The 21061-nt window shown below is 34.2% G+C and overlaps 1 protein-coding gene across 1 annotated transcript; it reads left to right on the plus strand.

The window, feature by feature from the left end:
* Positions 1-1577: 1577 nt before the first annotated feature.
* On the plus strand, positions 1578-19572 carry CETN3 (centrin 3). Its single transcript, XM_080803730.1, has 5 exons — positions 1578-1715; positions 3723-3858; positions 5474-5588; positions 11583-11774; positions 19251-19572. Exons 1-5 carry the CDS (start codon positions 1699-1701, stop codon positions 19292-19294), a joined length of 504 nt encoding a protein of 167 aa, XP_080659856.1. The 5' UTR covers positions 1578-1698; the 3' UTR covers positions 19295-19572.
* The last annotated feature ends 1489 nt before the right edge of the window (positions 19573-21061 follow it).

Consider the following 21061-nt stretch of genomic DNA (forward strand, 5'->3'; position numbering starts at 1 on the left):
CAGCTCAGGTCATGATCCCAGGGTCCTGGGATCAAGCCCCACATTGGGTTCTCTGCTCAGTGGGGAGCCTGCTTCCTCCACACTCTCTGCCTGCCTCTCTGCCTACTTGTGATCTCTATCTGTCAAATAAATAAATAAAATCTTAAAAAAAAGTGACTATACCATTTTGATATGAATATTTATTGGCAGCATGAAGTTATATGAAGTATTTTAATAATTTCTAAAGCTCCCTTTTATTATTACTTTTTTGGGGGTAATTTTTAAAAAGTAAGTTCTACACCCAGTGTGTGTCTTGAACTCACAACCCAGAGATCAAGAGTTGCCTGCTCTACAGACTGACCCAGCCAGGCATCCCAACCTCCCAACCTCCCTTTTAAACTACCAAAAACCTTGTTAGCAGCAATATTTCCTTTTCTTTTGGACTCAAAGTTTATTTTAAAAAGTACTTTAAAAGGGAAGTTTTCTAATTTTGTTTTTTGGGGGGCTATCCTTGAACTTCTTTTTAGCTCATCCTTCTAGGCCTAACGTATAGGCCAAATCCTTCAAGATTTTCTTCTGTCCTATTGTGTTCTTTCCCTTCTTTAAACCTATGTGTGTATGTGTGTGTGTGTGTGTGTGTGTACATCTCCTTTATACATATACCATAGGGTTTATCTTCCCCCTTCCCCTGCCTGACCCCCACATTCAGGCTATTTTATTCCTTTATAAGGTTTACAGCTTAGTTCAGTGCTTTGTGGGTTTTCACGGCAAGATTCCATTCAACGCAACAAATACTTATTGAGCATCTACGTATCAGGCATTGTATTAGGCACTAAGAACAGCACATCCTGCACCTCAAGAAAACTGATTACCCAAATGAGCTTCAAGAACTTAGTCTGCAACTTCAGATAACATAACGTGCATAAGCAGCTTATAACACTGGAAAATAAAGGACGTTAGAGAACAAACCCATTCGAAGAGGAAGAGGGGAGCTAAGGGACGGTTAAGTACCGCTTCACAGTAACAGCCTAATAGTCCAACCCACGAATGATACAAATATAATCTACAGCACCTGCCTTGGAATCAGTTGGATAGTTTGTAAGGAAAAAAAGAAGGGGGAGAAAGATACATTTAAATCTGCGTTTTAAACAAACTCCCCATGTACTCAGACCATCCAAGATTTTAGAGTACAGCGAAGCCAAATTTGTTAGGCCTCATGCCCCAGCTATTCCCTCCTCCTAGCTGAGGAGGCTAACCCCGCGGCCATGCCTCTTCCCATTCCTTCCTCTCGGAGCTGTACGTCTTGTCTCCGGTCACTCGCCACAGCTTACAAAACTGCCCTAGCGTGAGGCGAGGTCCACCCACCCACCAGTCCAACGCACCACGCAAACACCCAAACCCCGGCTCCGCAAAGGATTCGGGGAAACCGCAACAGGCCAATCCAAAGGGCGGGAGGAGGGGCCGCAGAAGGCGAGGGAAGGGCCGTTCGTTTGACTGACGCGAAATATGCCTAATGAGAGCAGAGGAATCGTGACGCTTCGCCTCAATGGGCAGGACGTCAGCAATGTCAACCAATCCGGCTCAGAAGTGTCTACCTTGTGGGAGGTCCTTGAGGCCGCTGAGGTCGCGGTTGTCTGTTGAACGGCCTGTGGAAGTTGTTCTGCCTTGGGTAGGGCGTTAAAATCGTTCTTGAGAGGAACGTCTCTGTCCGAAGAGAAAATGAGTTTAGCTCTGAGGTCGGTAATGAGGAGGCCGCAATGCTCTCCACACCCCGCAGCGGGCCCCAGGGCGGGTGTGTGTGGAAGGGAGGTAGATGGGGCCGAGGCGAGGAAGGGGGTGCAGGTTGGGACGTGGGAGAGGAGCCTCCGCCCACCTTCCTGGGCCCGGACCCCTCACCCTGGGGGCCCTGGTGTCTCGCAGGTTATGAGTCCCGTGCATTTTTGTTGAGCTAGTTAACGTCTATCAGCGCTTTGGCCTTTGCACCACCAAAAGGGTGGGTGGTTTCAGTTGCGAGGAGAGAGTGAAATATCGCGATGTTTCTTCTCGCGGTGTTTCTGCGAGAAACCAGGCCAGGGAGCGTCCGTCCTTTGGTTCAGCTCCGCCTTCTTGGTCTGCGGCCCCACCTCAGATGCAGTAATGCCGTCCTGAAACTACAAATTTTGGACATGACATAAAACCCTTCCTTGCTCTTATCTTGGGTCTCTGTTTGAAGGTATAACTGGAGACCCACTTAAATGACTTTTAACTGGTAATCTCTCTCTTAGGGTTTTCAAATTTTTTGAGTTTCTTTACCTTTCATTCTCTTCCAACCTCTAACCCCCTTGTCTGTTGCCCCCAGCGCCATGTAGACGTTTTACCTTAAAAACAGTTAGTTACGCGTCTCTAAATAGGTGCCTCCTTCGGCTGAGAGATCATGGTGGTAGCCTTGCCTGGAAACAGTTGTAGGTCTGTGGTGGACTTGGCCGTCCAGAGAAAATAACCCCGGGAATGACCAAGCTTGTCTGAAGTCCGGTCTCTTGTGAAAAAAGATTTTCCTCAGCTTTATTTATTTTACCTCTTCTGATCACTTTCTACTCATCTCTTGCCTTTTGTTGTAGATTTTTAGAGAGCAAAACACAAGCAAATAGATAACGTTTTATTAAAATCAACCAAGTTTTACATTTTAAAGTTTTATGATATTGTTTGGTTTCAAAACGTGTTCTCATATGGATGTTGCAGCCGCATTTGAAATTTTGAAACACTAAGATCAGTATCTCTTAAGACATTTCTGGCTTTTTATTTTTATTTTTTTAATTTTTAATTTTATTTTTTTTTCCCTAAAGATTTTATTTATTTGTTTGACAGATAGAGATCACAAGGAGGCAGAGAGGCAGGCAGAGAGGGAGGAGGAAGCCGGCTCCCTGTGGAACAGAGAGCCCTACATGCTCAATCCCAGGAGTCTGGGATTAGGACCCCAGCCAAAGGCAGAGGCTTTAACCCACTGAGCCACCCAGGTGCCCCGTTTCTGGCTTTTTAAATAAAATTTCCTTTAAAAAAAATTCCAGGGTTTATGAGAAACTAAATCTAAATTTACAAGTGAGATTTACAAAACCATTGACTCTTCACTTTATATTATAGAAAATTAGCCCAAATATACTTTTTTTTGGCATTTGATTTTCATGTTATATAAATGTGTAATCTAAATCACTTAACCTTACAATGCCAAAAACTTTGTAAATTGTTAAATTATATGCACTTTTGGTAGTAATTTTGATAACTTATAAATGCTATCAAAAGTAAACCAAATATATAGTGATCATCAATTATGAATTTCCCTTTGATTTTTTTTTAACACTATGTGGTAGAGTAGTGTGAATAGTAAATATGAGTGTTTTGGTTTTTTGTTGGGATTTCTGTCATGAAAGTAATGTTTTTTATTCACAGTTCTTACTTCTTCCACGTTAATATTGAGAATAAGTATGAAGCCAGAAGGAAAGTTAGGTCCTCATTTCTTATAATAACTTGTAACACTTTTCAATTTTGGAAGTGCAAATTTATAGCAGCTAGACTGTGGGGTAATCAAGGCTTTGACTCATGTAAGGAAAATTTCTTCATTTTTCTCCCAAATACTTCCTTTGTAGAAATTAAAAAAAATTATTCATTGGTTAATTTTTTTTGTTGTGTTTTGGAATCTTATTTTAATCATCTAGATGCATAGGAGAATTGGATTAAAGTAGACTGAATAGACTTTTTTCTTTTCATAGAAATGAGCTTGTAGTAGACAAAACAAAGAGGAAAAAAAGAAGAGAACTCTCTGAAGAACAAAAACAAGAAATTAAAGATGCTTTTGAACTGTTTGACACAGACAAAGATGAAGCAATAGATTATCATGAATTAAAGGTAATAGTATATACTTCAAAATGTATATTTTTCTGTTAAAATGATTTGCATTTTGGATAGTTAACTTACATTTCTAAAGTATTTAAACTGGTTGTGGACATATGAAGCCATTTTAGATGTTCACAGTTAAATGCTGTAATAAAATTATAGTAAAATAAAAAAATTTTAAATTAAAAAATAAAAATTTACTGTTTAGTATAATAAAATCCTAACAATCTTTTTAGACTTTTCACATTATAAAGTAAATAGTATTTTAAATACAAAAATACACTACTGTGGAGGGCCTTATTTTTCATTCACATAATAAAAATAATTCATACCATAGGATTTAAACAGTTCTCATTCTTTTTTTTTTTTTTGGTTACTCATTCTTTTCTCACATTGTGAGTGTTATTTGTCTTTTAATTTGAACATGTTAATAATACATTCTTTACATACTTTCTCTGCTACAAACAGTATAAGTGATGTCTGATGTTGACACATGCTAATGGGGGAAAATGTCAACCTTAGGGCTTAGAATTATTTATAAAGATGCAAGAGTTTGTTTAGCGTAGTACAGATCTCACACTCAGCATGAGAAAGACAACATTTTGGTAGCTCTTTAGCTCTCTTTTTCCTCAGTTTTTTTTTTTTTTTTTTTCAGTATCCCAGCTTAGATCAGTTCTTCTTTTATAATGTCTCTTCCATTTGTTAACTATTGTTAATATCTTGATTTGGGATCTTATTTCATACCAGGATCTTCCTAAATGGTTTCTCCATTTCTCATTCACTCTGTAAACTGCCATTAGATTCATCTTTCTAAGATTATTTCCTCATATTGTTCATTGTTCGTAAACCTTTAGTGGCTCCTCATTGTACACTGCATAAAGTTCAGATTCCTTTGGTTTTTATTGACTGCTCCCCTCACTTTTACTATTGTCTACTTTTCTCATTTGCTAATCGCTTATTTCCACCTGAGCTCTTCCTGTTCAGGTAAGGTAAGCTTCTCTATTCACTGTCCTCAAGCCTATGTATTATGGTATCTGTTTTATAGCCAGTCATTCTATTCTCAGTGCTCTTCTACTTTATTTCATCCATTCATCAGAGAACAAATGGAACCTTTCCAAGTAAGACTTCTTTAATCAGTATCATGTCTCTCCTTTCTTGTTAATAGTGACAAGATCTACTCTTTCTTTAAACTTAGGGGCCTGGACTATTTATACTGAATAACTAATCATGTAGAGTCTCAGGATAACTCTTATTTTAATTTTTGGTCTCTTCTTGTATAAATTTTTAATACTTATGCTATGCCTTTTTTTCATTTTGGTTGTTAATCATTTGAGAATAAATAACTTGTTAAAATGATCTGTATAGTAAGTCAGTCCATTGTATAGTGTATTTTATAAACATTTGGTTTGTCCTATAAAAAAAGGATATATAAATGAAAAAATTGTTTATCTTCAGTAATGGAGAAAAACTATCACTTTGATTTTTTTAGAGACCTAAAACGTGCAAAAGAATTAAATGTTTTATTAATGTGCTGACATCCCTAAGTTATAATAACTTATTTAAGAATTGAAAGTCACTTCTTTCGAAAGAGTGCTTTATAATTTGCTTTTCCCTTTTATTCCAAAAGGTGGCAATGAGAGCCTTGGGGTTTGATGTAAAAAAAGCTGATGTACTGAAGATTCTTAAAGATTATGACAGAGAAGCCACAGGGAAAATCACCTTTGAAGATTTTAATGAAGTTGGTGTGTATTTTAATAGTCTTTGTAATTAGCACTTGTTAGGAAATTATCCATTAATTCTAGTATTTTTTTGATTTTCTGGGTTATGGAATTTTGTTATTGACCATTGCTATATAATGTAGTTATTGTATGGGGGTTGGGGAGTACTCTTCTTACTTTAAAGAAGAAAAAATAAGATTTACAGCTTCATTATGGTAGTTATCATTTTGTCTTTTATCCTGAAGATTCTAATCAAGGAACTATTGTGTAGCTTTTTGTGGAAAGAAATCTTCCTAAGTAATGTGTGTTTATATTATGTGATAAAACTAAAAGGGTGATCAAAAATTATTTTCTAAGAGTAAAACAGAAAATTCAGTATCCTTTTGTTTGTAAAATATTTCCTAAGACCATTCTGGTTTGTGATTTTTGTTGGCAGAGTGGGAGAAGAGAAAACCTGTAGCATTTGGTATCTTTGGCTGTAGGTGAAGTGCATGCCATCAGGTTGACAAAGCTTACAGGGGGCTACATATTCTATATGACTTGATCTTAGTGAATAAAGTCATCTGTTTAAAGTTGAGGGCAGAGGGGATTATAGTAAAGGAGGCATTTGGCAAACTCAAGCAGGAGAAAACATTTTAGAACAACTAAGTAAGCATACTGTGTTGTGAGTTTAATATGATTGAATTTTCATATAGTTGATTTTAGTGAAATAGTTATAGCATATATCAGGCTTTTTTAGAATAGAAGATTCTGGAAGGCAAAGACTTTGCTATTATGATTTAAATATAGTCCTTAGAATATTATACATGGAATGTACATGTATTCAGGGTTTTTTAAATTAAATTTTCTAAAGCAGTAATACCACTTTATATAGGTCATGATATAAGCATATCACAGAGTTATATTTAGATATTTTAAAAATGTAGGAACAAATCCAGTTACACATACAAAACTTTGTGTAAATATTCAGAAAGAAGTAATATAGAAAGCAAAAAGAAATGGCAGTTTGGAAAAGAGATTGATGTCATTAAATAATCTGAAAACTCAAAATCAAGGTGAGGAAGAAGGAGGTTAAAGGATAAATCTAAAAGAAAGAGAAAGCCTGGCACAGAAAGCATCCCCACCTTGTCAACTAGGAATAACTGTTTAGAAAGGCAGCTCATCCCTTTGGGGAGTGTATTACGTTGTTTTCTTCTAATCTGTAGATTTATTTACTTGAGCGGAGGGAGGGAGCTGTCTTTATCCCTTTAGTCTTAGTATTGAAACTCTTCTGTAGTTTATGATCTTAGTCCAAGTTCTTACGTAGATTGTTGATTTATAGAAATGGGTATTAGGATATAGTGGCAATGATACTGTTAGGAAAGAGCTACAATTCAGGCACATTTGGTACAATGTAGTGGTTTAGCATGGACATGGACATTTTGGAAGCAGATTGCCTGGGTTCATATCTTGGTTTTGCCACTTACTAGCTGTTTAACTTGGTCATCTTACTTGTCTGTGTCTCATTTACAGCTATAAAATGGGGATAGTTAGACTATCTGGTGGGTTCTTGGGAGGAGTAAATAAGTTAATAAGTAAAGTGCTTATTAGAAAGGGGCCTAACTATAGAAAGTGCTATTAGGTATTTGTTATTACTACTTTTAAAAATTGTCTTTGTTTCACTTTTAGTGCCTAGTAATGATTGTGTATGCATCACTGGAATATAAAAAGTATGGTACTCATGTATTTATCTTTTTCTGATTATTTTCTTTTCATAGTTGTGGGCTATTTTAGGCATTCTATCATCATTAATAATTTTATTCAACACATTATTTCATCTTAAGTAAATACAGTTTTTGAAATTGTGATTTTAGGGTGCCTGGGTGGCTCAGTTGATTTGAGCAACTGCCTTCAACTCAGGTCATGATTCTGGAGTCCTGGGATCAAGTCCCACATAGGGCTCCCTGCTCAGCGGGAGGTCTGCTTCTCCCTCTGACCTTCCTCCTCTCATGCTTGCTCTCTCTCATTCTCTCTCTTTCTCAAATAAATAATTAAATCTTAAAAAAAAAAAAAAGAAAAAAGAAAAAAAAGAAATTGCGATTTTATTAGCAGTTGAAGCCAGAGTCCCATGCCATTTTCACCTTTTCCTGATTCTCTATCTTTTCTGTGTTATAAACAGAGCACTGATACTGGGTTCTTTCCAGAATAAATGACCATGACTAAACTGTGCTCTGACTTTCAAAGATAGAACTTTTGACCAGCTTAGCACATATTTTAGCTATCCTCATACTACCTATTGAAAATCTGAGTAGTCAAAAATTTATTACTGTTTAGAAATACATAATCACGAACTATGTATTCTCGCCATTTGTTAATTATTTTTCAATAATAACTGAGCACAGATGAATGTGTATTTTATCCTTTGGAATAAATAACTCCAAACCAGAGCATTTGAGTCTTAGTTTTCTGTATTGTCTATTACTATTGAAGGATATTGTTCCACAGATATTTCTGGATGAAGTCTAACACTGAACCAGAATTTTCCCAATGTTAGAAAAAAATATTAAAGTATATTTCATGTAAGTTAAGAATCTAGGCTGCTTTAGGTTAGTGAGTAGTATCAAAGGTGTTTTAGGAATTGCTCCTTTAAAGTAAGACCAAGGTAAGTCAGGTGTTTGTACTCGTTTTTTTGGGGACACAAACTAATTATTCCATTGCCTATTTAGAATAGAATATTGTATTACTGTTTTTGCTTTGCTTATTTAACAAACATTTGCTGAATTTTTTGGCATTAGGTACTTTACTGGGTTGAGGGAGGGGAATTAAAAGTTACTAAAAGGTTCTTTCAAGGAGCTTACCATTTAAATGTAGGTAATTACAAGCTGTAGTGTTCTGTGGTAAGTTATAATTTTATTTAGAGCAGGAGTTGTCAAACTACAGCCCTTAGGCCAATTCAGCTGTTGCTTCCACACTACCTCATCTTTTATGCTGCTTTTGTGCTGTCATGGCAGAGTAAGTAGTTTAGTCAGAGATCTTATACTTTCCACAAAGCCAAAAATATTTACTATCTGGCCCTTAACAAAAACAAAGAGAATTGTCAATTCCAGGTCTAGAGCAATTGAAGAAGACTTTGCAGAGGCGAGTTTTAATTTAGACCTTTGGGGATGTGAAAAGAATTTCATCCTAAGGAGAAGACTGTGGGAATGACTAGCAAAAGACATTGCAGGCAGAGAAAATAGCATCAATGAAGAGTGGTATGGTAGAAGTATAGTATGGGAAACTTCAGGTAGTCTCCTGTTGTAAAGGTTAGGGAAATGGAAGGATAGAATTGGGCCAAATAAGTAAAGTCTTGTTGCATTACGTGTAGTGCTTGGACTATAGTCAGCAAATGATCATTTTCAGTTTCTGAGGAAGAGAAGATGATGTGTTTTAGAAAGGTAACTCCATTAAGAGTTTTAAAGATGGGTTGGAGGGAAGAGAGACTACAGACAGGAAAATAACAGACTTATATTATGGTGAGGGTATAAGAATGAAAAGAAACATATCTAAGAGTAAAAAATATATCATCATAATCACAGGTTAGGTTTATGGGATTCAAAATATTCAGACTTCAAATATGGGAGATTATCTGTGAATGGTGCTATTCTCTATTTTGAGGTGGCGCATCAACAGTTATCTTGGTGATAGTAGGAGGAGTTTGGTTTCTAAAATTTTGAGTTTAAAGTAACTTGTATTTTTGGATAAAGACCCCCAAAAGACAATGAGAAATATAGTTGAAAGTGTTTTTCTAGCAGTACTTTTAATGATTTTTGATAAATTTTAATGTGTTTTTTTTTAATGTACTATGTTCTTAATGAGTTTTTTTAAAGGTTTTTTTTTTTTGTTTGTGGGTTTTTTTTTTTTTTTTTTTTTTGGACACAGAGAGAGTACAGGTAGGCAAAGAGGCAGGCAGAGGGAGAGGGAGAAGCAGGTTCTCCGCTGAGCAGGGAGCCCGATGTGGGGCTCGATCCCAGAACTCTGGGATCATGATCTGAGCTGAAGGCAGCCACTTAACCAACTGAGCCACCCAGGCACCACTTTACTGAGTTTTATAGTGTGTAAGGTCTAACTATTTTGAGGAAATATATTTCTGGTAGTATAATTTTTTGAAAGTAGATTTCATGGACAGAAATTTGTGAATTAGATTGAACCCACCTTAATTGTATGTTAGTTGACTTATTTTCATTGGAAAAAAAGTGTATTTCTTTTAATTAAATTCTACTCAGTGGAATAGGAATAGAACATGAAGGCATGGAATAGAGTTACCATAAAGTTATTATGTTTTAGTTGTCCAGAATGGTGGGTATTTATAATTCCCAAGAAAAGTTGTATTCTAAGGCAAAGTATTGATAAAAAATTATATATACACATAAGTCTGAAGTAACTAACACAATTAAAGCACTAGTGGGATAAGAATTTATACATCTTGGAGCCCCATCTGTTCCCCACATCACCCTGTTGCTTCTTTAAGTACATTAATACTTTCAGCAAGCTGCTTTTTTGGTTCACCTGTCATGTAAATTATTTAATTGGTGAAGAAAATTTCTTAACACTTTTTTTTTCCTTGTCCTGCTTTTTTGTTGGGACTAAATTCAAAATAAGTTGAGTATGAGCCATAGAGTTAAGCATGGTATTTTATTTTGGTGTTATGGCTGTATATATGCCAACTCCTTTTTGATTGAATATTTATGAGCTTTGGTGATTTGCATACTTATAGTAATATAGTTCAATTAGTTACTTGAAAGACTTTTTGGGTACAATTAATGGATAATAGAAAACTACTAAATATGTAGGTGGATGATTTAACATAGATGCTTATCCTAAAAGCTTACTCAAACCAAACATGATGACATTGCAGCAAAACAATAATAATTTTTTGTGGGCTTGAATTTTTTTTTTTTTGGGTGCATTAAACATTCTAGTACTTCCCATCTACAAACATTTGCGCAAGTTTTTAATGATTCTGTAAACCTCACCAGGACTGAGTTATTTTTAATGGCACAGTGAAAGTCATAAATAATTTTTGTTGTAGTGGTAGACTAGCATGTGGAATTACTTCAGAGATGTTTACTTAGATATTTTCAGAATTTGATCTAGTAACCTAAAAACATTTATACCACAGATTTTTACTTTAATTGTGTTACTGTGGCTATTGAATAAAGACTGCAAATATGGAAAATACTATTTATTATTACATTTAGCCTATTAAAATGTATTATTACTATTGAGGTCTGGTATTTATCACTTTTAATTTTATTTGTCTGAGAGTTACTATCTTGCTGAACAAAATGGGCATGACTTGAGAGAGATCTTTCAGACCTTCCTTTTTCTTTTTTGGGGGGGTGGTGGTATGGAAGCTTACTATAACCATTTTCAATCCTTTTGGTAACTGCTTTTCATTTTTGGAAAACCCAGAGTTTCCTCAAATCATGAAGATATCAGCGGAATTTTCATCTGTTTGACAATGTGTCTTTATCAATGATGGCACTGCATTTTATTAATTTGTCATGATTTTTTTGTCTTTAAATTGGATTTAATTTGAGGAACAGTATTGTTATTAAGTTTAGATATCAGACATCTTTTATCTAATTAGTCTTAATTGTTTTGTTGATATATCATCTCTACAACTAAGTTACAAACTCCTAGACTTCTGTGCTTGCTGTCAGTGGAGCCTACTACAATTCTTGATAATCATAGACCTTAAATAAATATGGTATATAATCCTTTTTATTTTGCCTCTTTGTGAGGTAATTTTGCTTACTCTTATAATAGGATAAGTTGTTGATAACGTAGATTAAATTTTAAAATATGGATTTGATTTTGCTAATTTCAGGTTTATCTTTTTGGGTTTTGGGGCTCTGATTTGGCAAGTTTATTACAAACTAAATGTTGAACAGTTCACAACTTTAATTCTCATCTAACACTAGGTTGATTTCACAGATGAATGCATTTGTGATTATAAAGTGTTTTTAAAATTTTTTAAATTTCTCTTAACTGTAGTGACAGACTGGATATTGGAAAGAGATCCACATGAAGAAATATTAAAGGCATTTAAACTATTTGATGATGATGATTCAGGTAAAATAAGCTTGAGGAATTTGCGACGTGTTGCCAGAGAATTGGGTGAAAACATGAGTGATGAAGAACTTCGGGCTATGATAGAAGAATTTGATAAAGATGGTGATGGAGAAAGTAAGTTTTAAGTAAAACACATATTCCAGGTATTATTCCTAATGTATACATATAGTAAATTTTTCTAAAAGCAAATGATTTTCAAGACCCATTACAGACTATCTCTGTTTGATATAATTATTGTTCATCCTGTAATGGGCTTTTTGCATCAACATTTCACATCATTTAATTCAGAATGATGCAGACCTTTTAAAACCAACTATACTGTTTATAATATGAGGTCCCATACTTCCAAGAATTTATTTTACTTTTCTTTGAGGATGAAGCATCACCAAATTTCAGCTACTCAGTAAAATATCTGCTTTTAATAGTTTCTTCCTTAACCTACAAGTACCTCTAAACTGTAACTAATTTCCATTGGTTCTACTCTTTGAAAGTTTTGAATCTTTTTTTCTATCTTTATTTACTGCTGCTGCCCTAGTTCAGGCCCTAATTTCTTTGTATTAATGTTATAGCCTCATTATTTCCTTGAATGTCTGCTGGATACCGTGGCTTGTGTGCTAACTGGTGCTACACAATGAAGAAGGCAGATGTGGTCTCTTTAGCTTCCTAGTTGCCCTCTATGCCTATGAGCCTCCACCCTGTAACATATTGATAACTTTCTTTTCCTAAAGTACAGGTTTGATGATGTCATTCCCATCTTCAAATACTGAATGATTCCTCGGTGCCTACAGAGTAAATTTTGAAGCTTTTTAAGATACGTTCTGCCCTATCTAGTTTTATTTCCCACTGTGGTCTTCCACTTTTCTGCTTTAACCTTCACCTCTCATACATACATACCTTGTCCAAATATACTCTATCCTGGAAACACTTTTTTATGCTGTGTCTTTTTCATCATGCCATTCCTTAATCCTAGAATGTTCTAATTACCAGGTTTTGTCTGCTAATATGTCTGTCTTTCTGGTACAGTTTTTTTTTTTTTTAAAGATTTTATTTATAGACAATGAGAGCAAGAGCAGGGAGAGGGGCAGAGGGAGAGGGAAACTCATATTCCCTTGCTGAGCAGGGAACCTAATAGGGGCTCGATCCTAGGATCACAGGATCATGACTTGAGCTGAAGGCAGATGCTTATCCGATTGAGCCACCCAGCTGCCCCTCTCTAGTACATTTTAAACTTCATCTATTTCTCAAAACCCTTCCCTAGTGTTCTCTAATGAATTATGAGACTTCCATTTAGAGGAACAAAGTATTTTGACACTTTTATACAATGCCTTCTGTTAGCTACATACATGTGTATCTTTCCAGTATATTGTAAGTCCCTTAAGAGCAATATGGAATCATAGTGTGAAAGCCAAAGGCTTTGTAGTCCTACAGATCTGGACTTGAATTGGATCTCTACCACTTACGTAGTTGCTCTGTAATGTTGTGCAAGTTTTCAGTGTTCACTGAGTCCTGGTTTCCCATTTATTAAAATGGGAAGGGTGATACCTTCCAGGGTGGTTTTAAGTATTAAAGGAAGATATTTGAAGGTCCCTAACATTAAATGGAAGTTTGTTGTCCTTTTTTTGTATCTTTACTCATCTTTATATTCCCCTGCATTTTTTTTAAATTTTTAATTTTAAATTAATTTTATTTTTAAAGATTTTACTCATTTGAGGGGGGGAGAAAGAGAGAGAGAGAGACAGAACCCAAGAAGGGGGGGAGACAGAGGGAGAAGCAGACTCCCTGCTGAGCCAGGAGCCTAATGCGGGACTCGATCCCAGGACCTGGAGATCATGACCTGAGCCCAAGGCAGATGCTTAACCACCTGAGCTACCCAGGCACCCCTCCCCTGCACATTTTCTTGAACATAATGAGTGCTCTGATGTCTATTGACTTGAGCCTCAAGCGGGAGTGTGTGTTACAGTAGATATATATTGATACAGTATCAACTACACATATATACATAAATATATACATAATACATATATTACTGGAAATATTGGAAATAGTGGCATGCTTTAATAAGGAGGCAAGACAGTAGCAACCAGCTATTAGTTCAGGTTTGTAGATTGTCCTTTAGAACTGTACATTATTATACTTTATACTTGTGTAAATATTATTTGAGCATTATGAAACTTTAATACTAGGTCTTTGAAGGATATTGATACATTTATTTATATTTTAAAACAAAAATTATTAATACTTGAGGAAATTTAAATGATTTCTTGTGCTCTCACACTAATATTTGGATTTAGTATCCACTGCCTTCATGTTTTAAAAATTTTTCTGTCTTCCCCAGCTGTTGGCTGTTACCCTAAACTAGCGTTAAAGCAACCCTGTTCTGTAAGGGTACTATCTTCAATGGCATAGAGAAACTTGGCATGTCTATTTCATAAGTCTTTAGTAATGGTTACTACATGTGTCAAAAGATAGTTATTTTCTTTTCCTCTGCTATGCAACATGCGAGCTAGATTTTGGTTATTAGCTTCATTTGACAACAGAAGAAAACAATTAGGAAGCTGCCTCTTAAATTGAAACTTGATATGAAACTTTCACCTAAAAAATGTGTCCATTTCTTGCATCCCTTTTAGTCTGCTGTGTTTGCTGCTTTTGAATCTCAGAGTTCATGCCTGTGATCCATTGCTTGAAGATTTTAGTGCATCCTTAAAACATTTCTTTGGTTCTACGTACGTGCTTTAAGTCTCCATATAACTGTTGCTTGGGCATCCTACTGTCATTTATTCAAATGACTAATAGGCAAATAACATTTTTTCTTTTTTCCAAGTGATTGATTACAAATAAAATACAGTGATGCATAGTCTTTTATTTTTAAGATTTGTCTTTTTTGTGGGGGGGAAGGGGATATTCTTATATTAAATTCATCTAATCTAGTAGTTTCCAATCTGGAATGTGAGTTTCTGGGGTGGGGGCCTTCTGAAGTATTGCATGCAGTCTGGGTGTATGCATCAAATACTGTCTGTAGACTATATGAATAATAGTATTGCACATGCATACATAAACTCTTATTTATATTTGCAAATGCGCTTGCGATTTATAAAAATACTTATTATTCAGAATTCATAGTAGCTATTTGACGTTATCTGTGTCTCAAACAAGACATGCTAAGTATGACTTTTATTATGGCAAGTCCAGGAAGTTATTGTTGAAAGGCATTTTCATGTTCAGAAACAATGAGAACTATAATCCATTAGTCTGGCTTTGGGTACTGCCTTAACTTATATGGGTCTCTGTAGCTGTATGAAAAACTGTCCGTTTTTGAGAAAGTACAAGTTAGATTTTATAATAACTTGTTAATTTGGATTCTTTGGGCTGTAGTTTGTTTAGATATGACCTGTTTTCTTTGTATGTATTAAACTAGTAAAGATCATAGTGCTTGCTGTCTTTTTTGTGCACTTCAGTAATTCTGCTGTCTTTATGAATTTTTCACACTTTAGTATTTTGGAACAATGAAAAAAAATTTTTTTAATTGTGTATATAGAATAATAAATGTGGCAAAGGAGGAGTTCCAGAAAAAAAAGATATAATACAAAATATAACTAAAGCTGTGGTAATGATACAGAAGGAATCCCTTCCCCATTATTACTCCCAAGGTATATAAAACACAGTAAATCTTTTTAGAAAAATGAAAGCAACATTTAAAAACCCAAAGTGTAAATAAAATCTTTAAAAAAGGTTGGGGAGGGGCACCTGGGTGGCTCAATCAGTTAAGCATCTGTGTTTTGCTCAGGTCATGATCCCAGGGTCCTGGGATTGAGCCCTGTGTCAGGCTCCCTGGGAGTCTCCTTTTCCCTCTCCCTCTGCACCCCACCAGCTGTGCATGCCCAAGCACGCAAGCGCACTCCCTCTCTCAAGCAAATAAAACTTCAAAAAAAATAAAAACCCTAAGGGGACCATCTTTAAATAATGAATATTAACACTTATTTAGTAGTTAATATGTTAAGATTCTGTGCTTAGCATGTTACATTGTATATTACATTATTTAATTTTCATAATAGCTTTTGTGAAGTAAGTACAGTACTATCTATTAATCTACAGGATAAATGTATCTATAGGTGAGGAAACTAAAGCTCAGAGATTAATAACCTGTCCCTGCTTTTATTCATACCACTGTATTGCCTTTTAGGCTAAAAAGTAAAATATTAATTAGGTTTCTATGTTTATGGAGTTCTGGAAGTTACATGCTGTTATAATATGAAATATTCAATACTCAGTATTCAATAAAATAGTCAACTGTCACTTCAGATGCTAAAATTTGTTTTTTCCCCTCCAAAGCCAGATGGTCTTTAAGGTACTTAATCTACCTAATTTCTCTAAATTCTCATTTTTTTAAAAAAATTTTATTTATTTGAGAAAGAGTGAGCGTGCACATGTGCATGAGTGGTGGGGAGGGACAGAAGAGGAAGAAGCAGACTAGCCCCATCCCCCTGCACTGAGCAGGAGCCTGACTCAGGACTTGATCCCAGGACCCTGAGATATATGACTTGAGCCAAAGGCAGACGCTTAACCAACTGAACCACCCAGGTGCCTCATTTCTCTAAATTCTATATTTAAAAGACATGTAATAGAATTTACCCTATGAAATGATTGATTTATGAAAATTTGGTTAAAAAGGCAGAGTAGAGGAAAATGAAGTGTTGTATTTGATTCAATAAATATTTTATCAGGTGCCTATTTAAAGGTAGGCATTATGCTAGATTTATTAGATAGGAACTTGATATAAGATATTATTGATAGAGAAGGAAATGTACAAAGGCATACAGATTTTCTTAATTTTCTGAAAGGCTCACTGGTACAAGAGGAGCTAATTTACTTTGCTTAGCCTCTTTCTTCCCTTCAGCTTTCCACTTTTTTGGATGTAAATATTCTGTTTTAGGCTATGAAAATTATGGAATAGTTTAAAATATATTTAAATGGTATAATACTTTAAAGTGTTCATACATAAATATAACAAAAATTAACTCATGATTTTAAAACTGTATATGAAAATTAATTTTGAAATTTGTAATTTTATAGGTGAGAGAAAAAAGTTCTAGGTCTTTAAGGAACAAATCATACAAATCATATTTTTCAGATTTTGAGTAATTTAATCATAACTCTGTTATGCTATTAAAATAATTTATAGTCAGATTATTCTAAGGTGGTTTTTCTTAAGAACATACTCTTATTTCTTATTTTGCTCTGGATACCTCAGTCTAGATTGACTGAGTCACAGGTTCTTAAATGTGAAAGTGTATAATGATGAAATTGTTTAAACTTTTATATGTATAGATATATTTTTTCTTTTTTAAACTGGGAGAGAAAGGGCTCATAGCTTTCATAACATGTTTTTTAAGTGAAAAAATTAAAGATCACCACTTACAGTTTGTAAGATCATTTTAAGTAATATAGGTTATATATTCTGTTTTACTCTGTCATAGTGTCTTGTAGATGTTTAATACTGAAATGCATGGATTCATGGTTCATTATCAGCTCTGGACATCTCATTCTTTTTAACTCCTTAGAGCTTAATTTCACAGTATTTTCTTTTCTTTTTTTTAAAACTATATTGCTGATGGTCTCCTACCTTAGCTTTCTTTCCACCTCTTGTTAAACCAGATCATATGTTTTTATTTCAGAGCCCAAGTCAAGATTTATTCTTACCTAAATTTTTCTCAAAAGTAAGGATTTTTCCCATTAAGATGGAATGTTTTTCAACACAGAGAGCTGGGTTTTGCTTTTTTTTTTTTTAAGAGTTTTTTTTTTTTTTTAAGATTTTATTAATTTATTTTAGAGAGAATGAGTGAGAGAGAACATGAGAGAGGAGACGGTCAGAGGGAGAAGCAGACTCCCCAGATAGCTGGGAGCCCCATGTAGGACTCAGTCCTGGAAGTCCGGGATCATGACCTGAGCCGAAGGTAGTCGCTCAACCAACTGAGCCACCCAGGCGCCCTGGGTTTTGCTTTAATAATAGATAATATTTTGTTTTATTCTCTGTTTCACTTATGAAACTTAACTTACATAATTTATTGAAACTTTTTTTTGTGTGTGGTTTCTGAAACCAGTATACTTTTTTCATTCCTGATGTACATATTTTATCTCCTCAGCGTTTTTAATTGGGTAATTTTTGTCTAACTTTTCTTTATGAATCTTCTCAGACATAGAGGAAAATGTTAGTTCAGTACAATGAACACCTTTATACCTTCTACCTAGATTCAGTAATTAACATTTTACTGTATTTGCTTTGTCTATAGTATATTTTTTATTCTAGATTGTTTGAAAAATATATCATGAACTTGACCTCCCTAACATTTTAGCATGCATCTGCTAAGAATATGGATATTATCTTTCATAATTGTGATAATATTGTTACTGCTAAGAAAACTAAAAATAATTTTATAATATCACCTAATACTTTCACTTAAGTATCAAGATACTATAGAATAGGAACCTTGGTGTCTGTTTATTACCCGGTAGAAACATCTAAAAGATGGTATCGTAGTTCAGTATTTTCAGATGAAGAAACAGACACAGAACTGTTCTGTACCAGAGCAATGACTGGAATCCAGGTCTCTTTTTTCTTCATTATAGTGTTCTCATTTTCATTATCAAAATGATCATTCATAACTTGTGCTTTGTTAAGGTATGCGTTAAATTTTGGAGCCCATGAAGTCACCTGTTTTACAAAGAGGAAGCATTCTTTTCTGAACGTTTCTGTTGCGAATTTATGTGTATGCGTATATATTGATTTTAAAAATTATATTTAATAAGATTAACTATTTATTTCTAGGTTGCTTTCTTAAAATTGGATTTATAAACTGGAAGTTCTTACTGAATTTTATTTATTGTTTTGGTGAACTAACAATTTGTCTTTATGAGTAATTCTTTCTATATTTTATATAATCGCTGTATTACCTTGCTAATTGAGATTAAATTTGTATCTTTTAAAATTATGATTTTTCTAGACATTTTTGAGGTTTGGTGACCTGGTTTCAACTTTTTGTTTTTGTTTTTTTCTTTAGTACGCTTTTAAATATATAAAAGTTCAAAAAACAACAATTTGACTTTTTAAAAAAATTCTCACATATTTTCCTTTAGAATTCTAATATACTTGCATGATAGATTTAATAAGCTTATTTATAAAGGAAGGGTTTACTATATGAATTAGTAGGATAAAGATTACAAAGCGGATTTAACCATTTAAGAAATTAAAAATATCAAGCTTTAAAACTATTTGTGCAAGTGTATATAAATATTATGGTTATGATGAACTTTTTTGTTTGTAACTTTAATAATGTTTTTTCAGTAATTAATATTATAGAGTACAAATTTGTATTGTTTATCACATGTTGTATATTTTTGTATTCATGAGGTTCTACTTAATAAACATGATCAACTTCATATCAAAAAAGAAAAAGAAAAACATACCAAAAAAGTATGTCTTGGTTTATTAATAATTTTGTATAATATAAAATTTAAAGATACTTAACATAAAATACTAGTATTGTTCTGAGAAAAAATTTTCATTTCTGACTTACATTTTCTTTCTTACCACAGTAAATCAAGAGGAGTTCATTGCTATTATGACTGGTGACATTTAAAGAATTACAAGGATAAACACTAAGAACGTTGCTGTTATCATCTTATATTCTATTTTTGTGCCTGGAGCCATGTTAAAAAACAACAACAACAACAACAAACTTAGTTCTTTTTTTCCAAAGGGACCAAAACTAAGTGTCTTATGTGTTCATATTTTCCTATTGTTATGTTTCTTTGTATGAGCGGTAGTGTTAGCACTCTAATAGTTTAGCTTTGTATTTATAATATAGCTTTTATATATATATATAAAGTTTGAAAAATTAAATCATGTGGTACACATTCTCTGTAAGTTTTTTATGCGTCATCAGTAGTTACTTTTGATGCACATGTTATAGACTTTCATTAATAAAACGTTTATTTTAGTAGTATTTTTAAGTATGGTAAATTTTCTGTTCTCTAATTGCAAATATCTGTAAATACCCAATTGTATCTTTCTTAAATCTTTTCTCTTTGTAGTACTAGTTTCAGAAACAAAAATTAAAATACAAATAGCAATAGAATAGCACATTTTTCCCTTACAAGTTTGACATTTTATGTTTCAGGACAAGACGATGATTCACAGGCATAATTCCTTTTTTAAGAGTCATGCCTTCCAGTTTGGAAGGAAAAAATGGTGTGCGTAAAGACCCATTTATTCTCATATATTATAATCTATAGCATTTCTGGTGTCTTAACATAAGTTACAACAGTTGAATCTGGATATTTCCCTCTCAAACTAATTGAGTACATTTTGAATCATCTGATTTCTTGACAAAGTTAAAGATTTAAATTTTGAAATTTTGATCTGTTAAAAATAATCTCTCAATTAAACATCACAATGATGAAAATAGAAAACTAAGCCACAGAAATCATTTAAGATTGTTTTACCTGTATAAAGGAACATTCTGTGATTTACCAGGAAACAGTAGAGACCGACTTTTCCAGGTATTTGGTGGGCTCTTCTGCCTTATAGATATGTATGTTAGTGGGGAGACAGGTGGTTTTGTGAGATAGATTGTAGAAAATTGGTACCTATACTGATCCTTCACCAATAATCTGGTTCCTCATGATACGGGCTCTCTGGAAGAAAGTTGTCTATTTCAGTGATCTTTCTTAAGATTTCTTATTTTAAATTTAAAGTACAGTAATAATTTGAGGCACTTCAAATAAGGGAGTTGAGGGAAATTGGAAGGGGAGGTGAACCATGAGAGACTATGGACTCTGAAAAACAGCCTGAGGGTTTTGAAGGGGCGGGGTGTGGGAGGTTGGGGGAACCAGGTGGTGGGTATTAAGGAGGGCACGGATTGCATGGAGCACTGGGTGTGGTGCAAAAACAATGAATACTGTTAAGCTGAAAAGAAATAAAAAAAAGAAAGAAGCTTCTAGAGTATTACATAAAGAGTTACTAGAAATTTAACAAATCAATAGGGAATAACAGTAGTGACATTCCAAATAGTTAACTAGAAAGTAAGTTAATTGCTCATTATACTAAAATTTAATTTTGGGGACGCCTGGGTGGCTCAGTCGGTTAAGTGTCTGCCTTCGGCTCAGGTCATGATCCCAGGGTCCTGGGATCAAGCCCCACGTTGGGCTCTCTGCTCAGCAGGGAGTCTGCTTCTCATTCGCCCTCTGTTCTTCTACCTGCTTGTGCTCGCTCTCACTCACTCTCTCTCATAAAAAAAAATAATAAAAAAAAATTTAATTTTGAATATGAAATCAGTGCTCACAATAGTAACAATATCCAGGGCAACATATATTCTTTGAAATTAAAAAAAAATTGTCACCCTTAC

This window comes from Martes martes (genome assembly GCF_963455335.1).
Source record: "Martes martes genome assembly, chromosome: 5".
In the NCBI taxonomy this organism is placed as follows: Eukaryota; Metazoa; Chordata; class Mammalia; order Carnivora; family Mustelidae; genus Martes; species Martes martes.

Excerpts from the sequence above, each read along its gene's own strand:
- CETN3 (XM_080803730.1), top strand. Across the intron at positions 3,859-5,473 it reads TAGATTATCATGAATTAAAG|GTGGCAATGAGAGCCTTGGG; the intron begins GTAATAGTATAT and ends TTATTCCAAAAG. Across the intron at positions 11,775-19,250 it reads TAAAGATGGTGATGGAGAAA|TAAATCAAGAGGAGTTCATT; the intron begins GTAAGTTTTAAG and ends TTCTTACCACAG.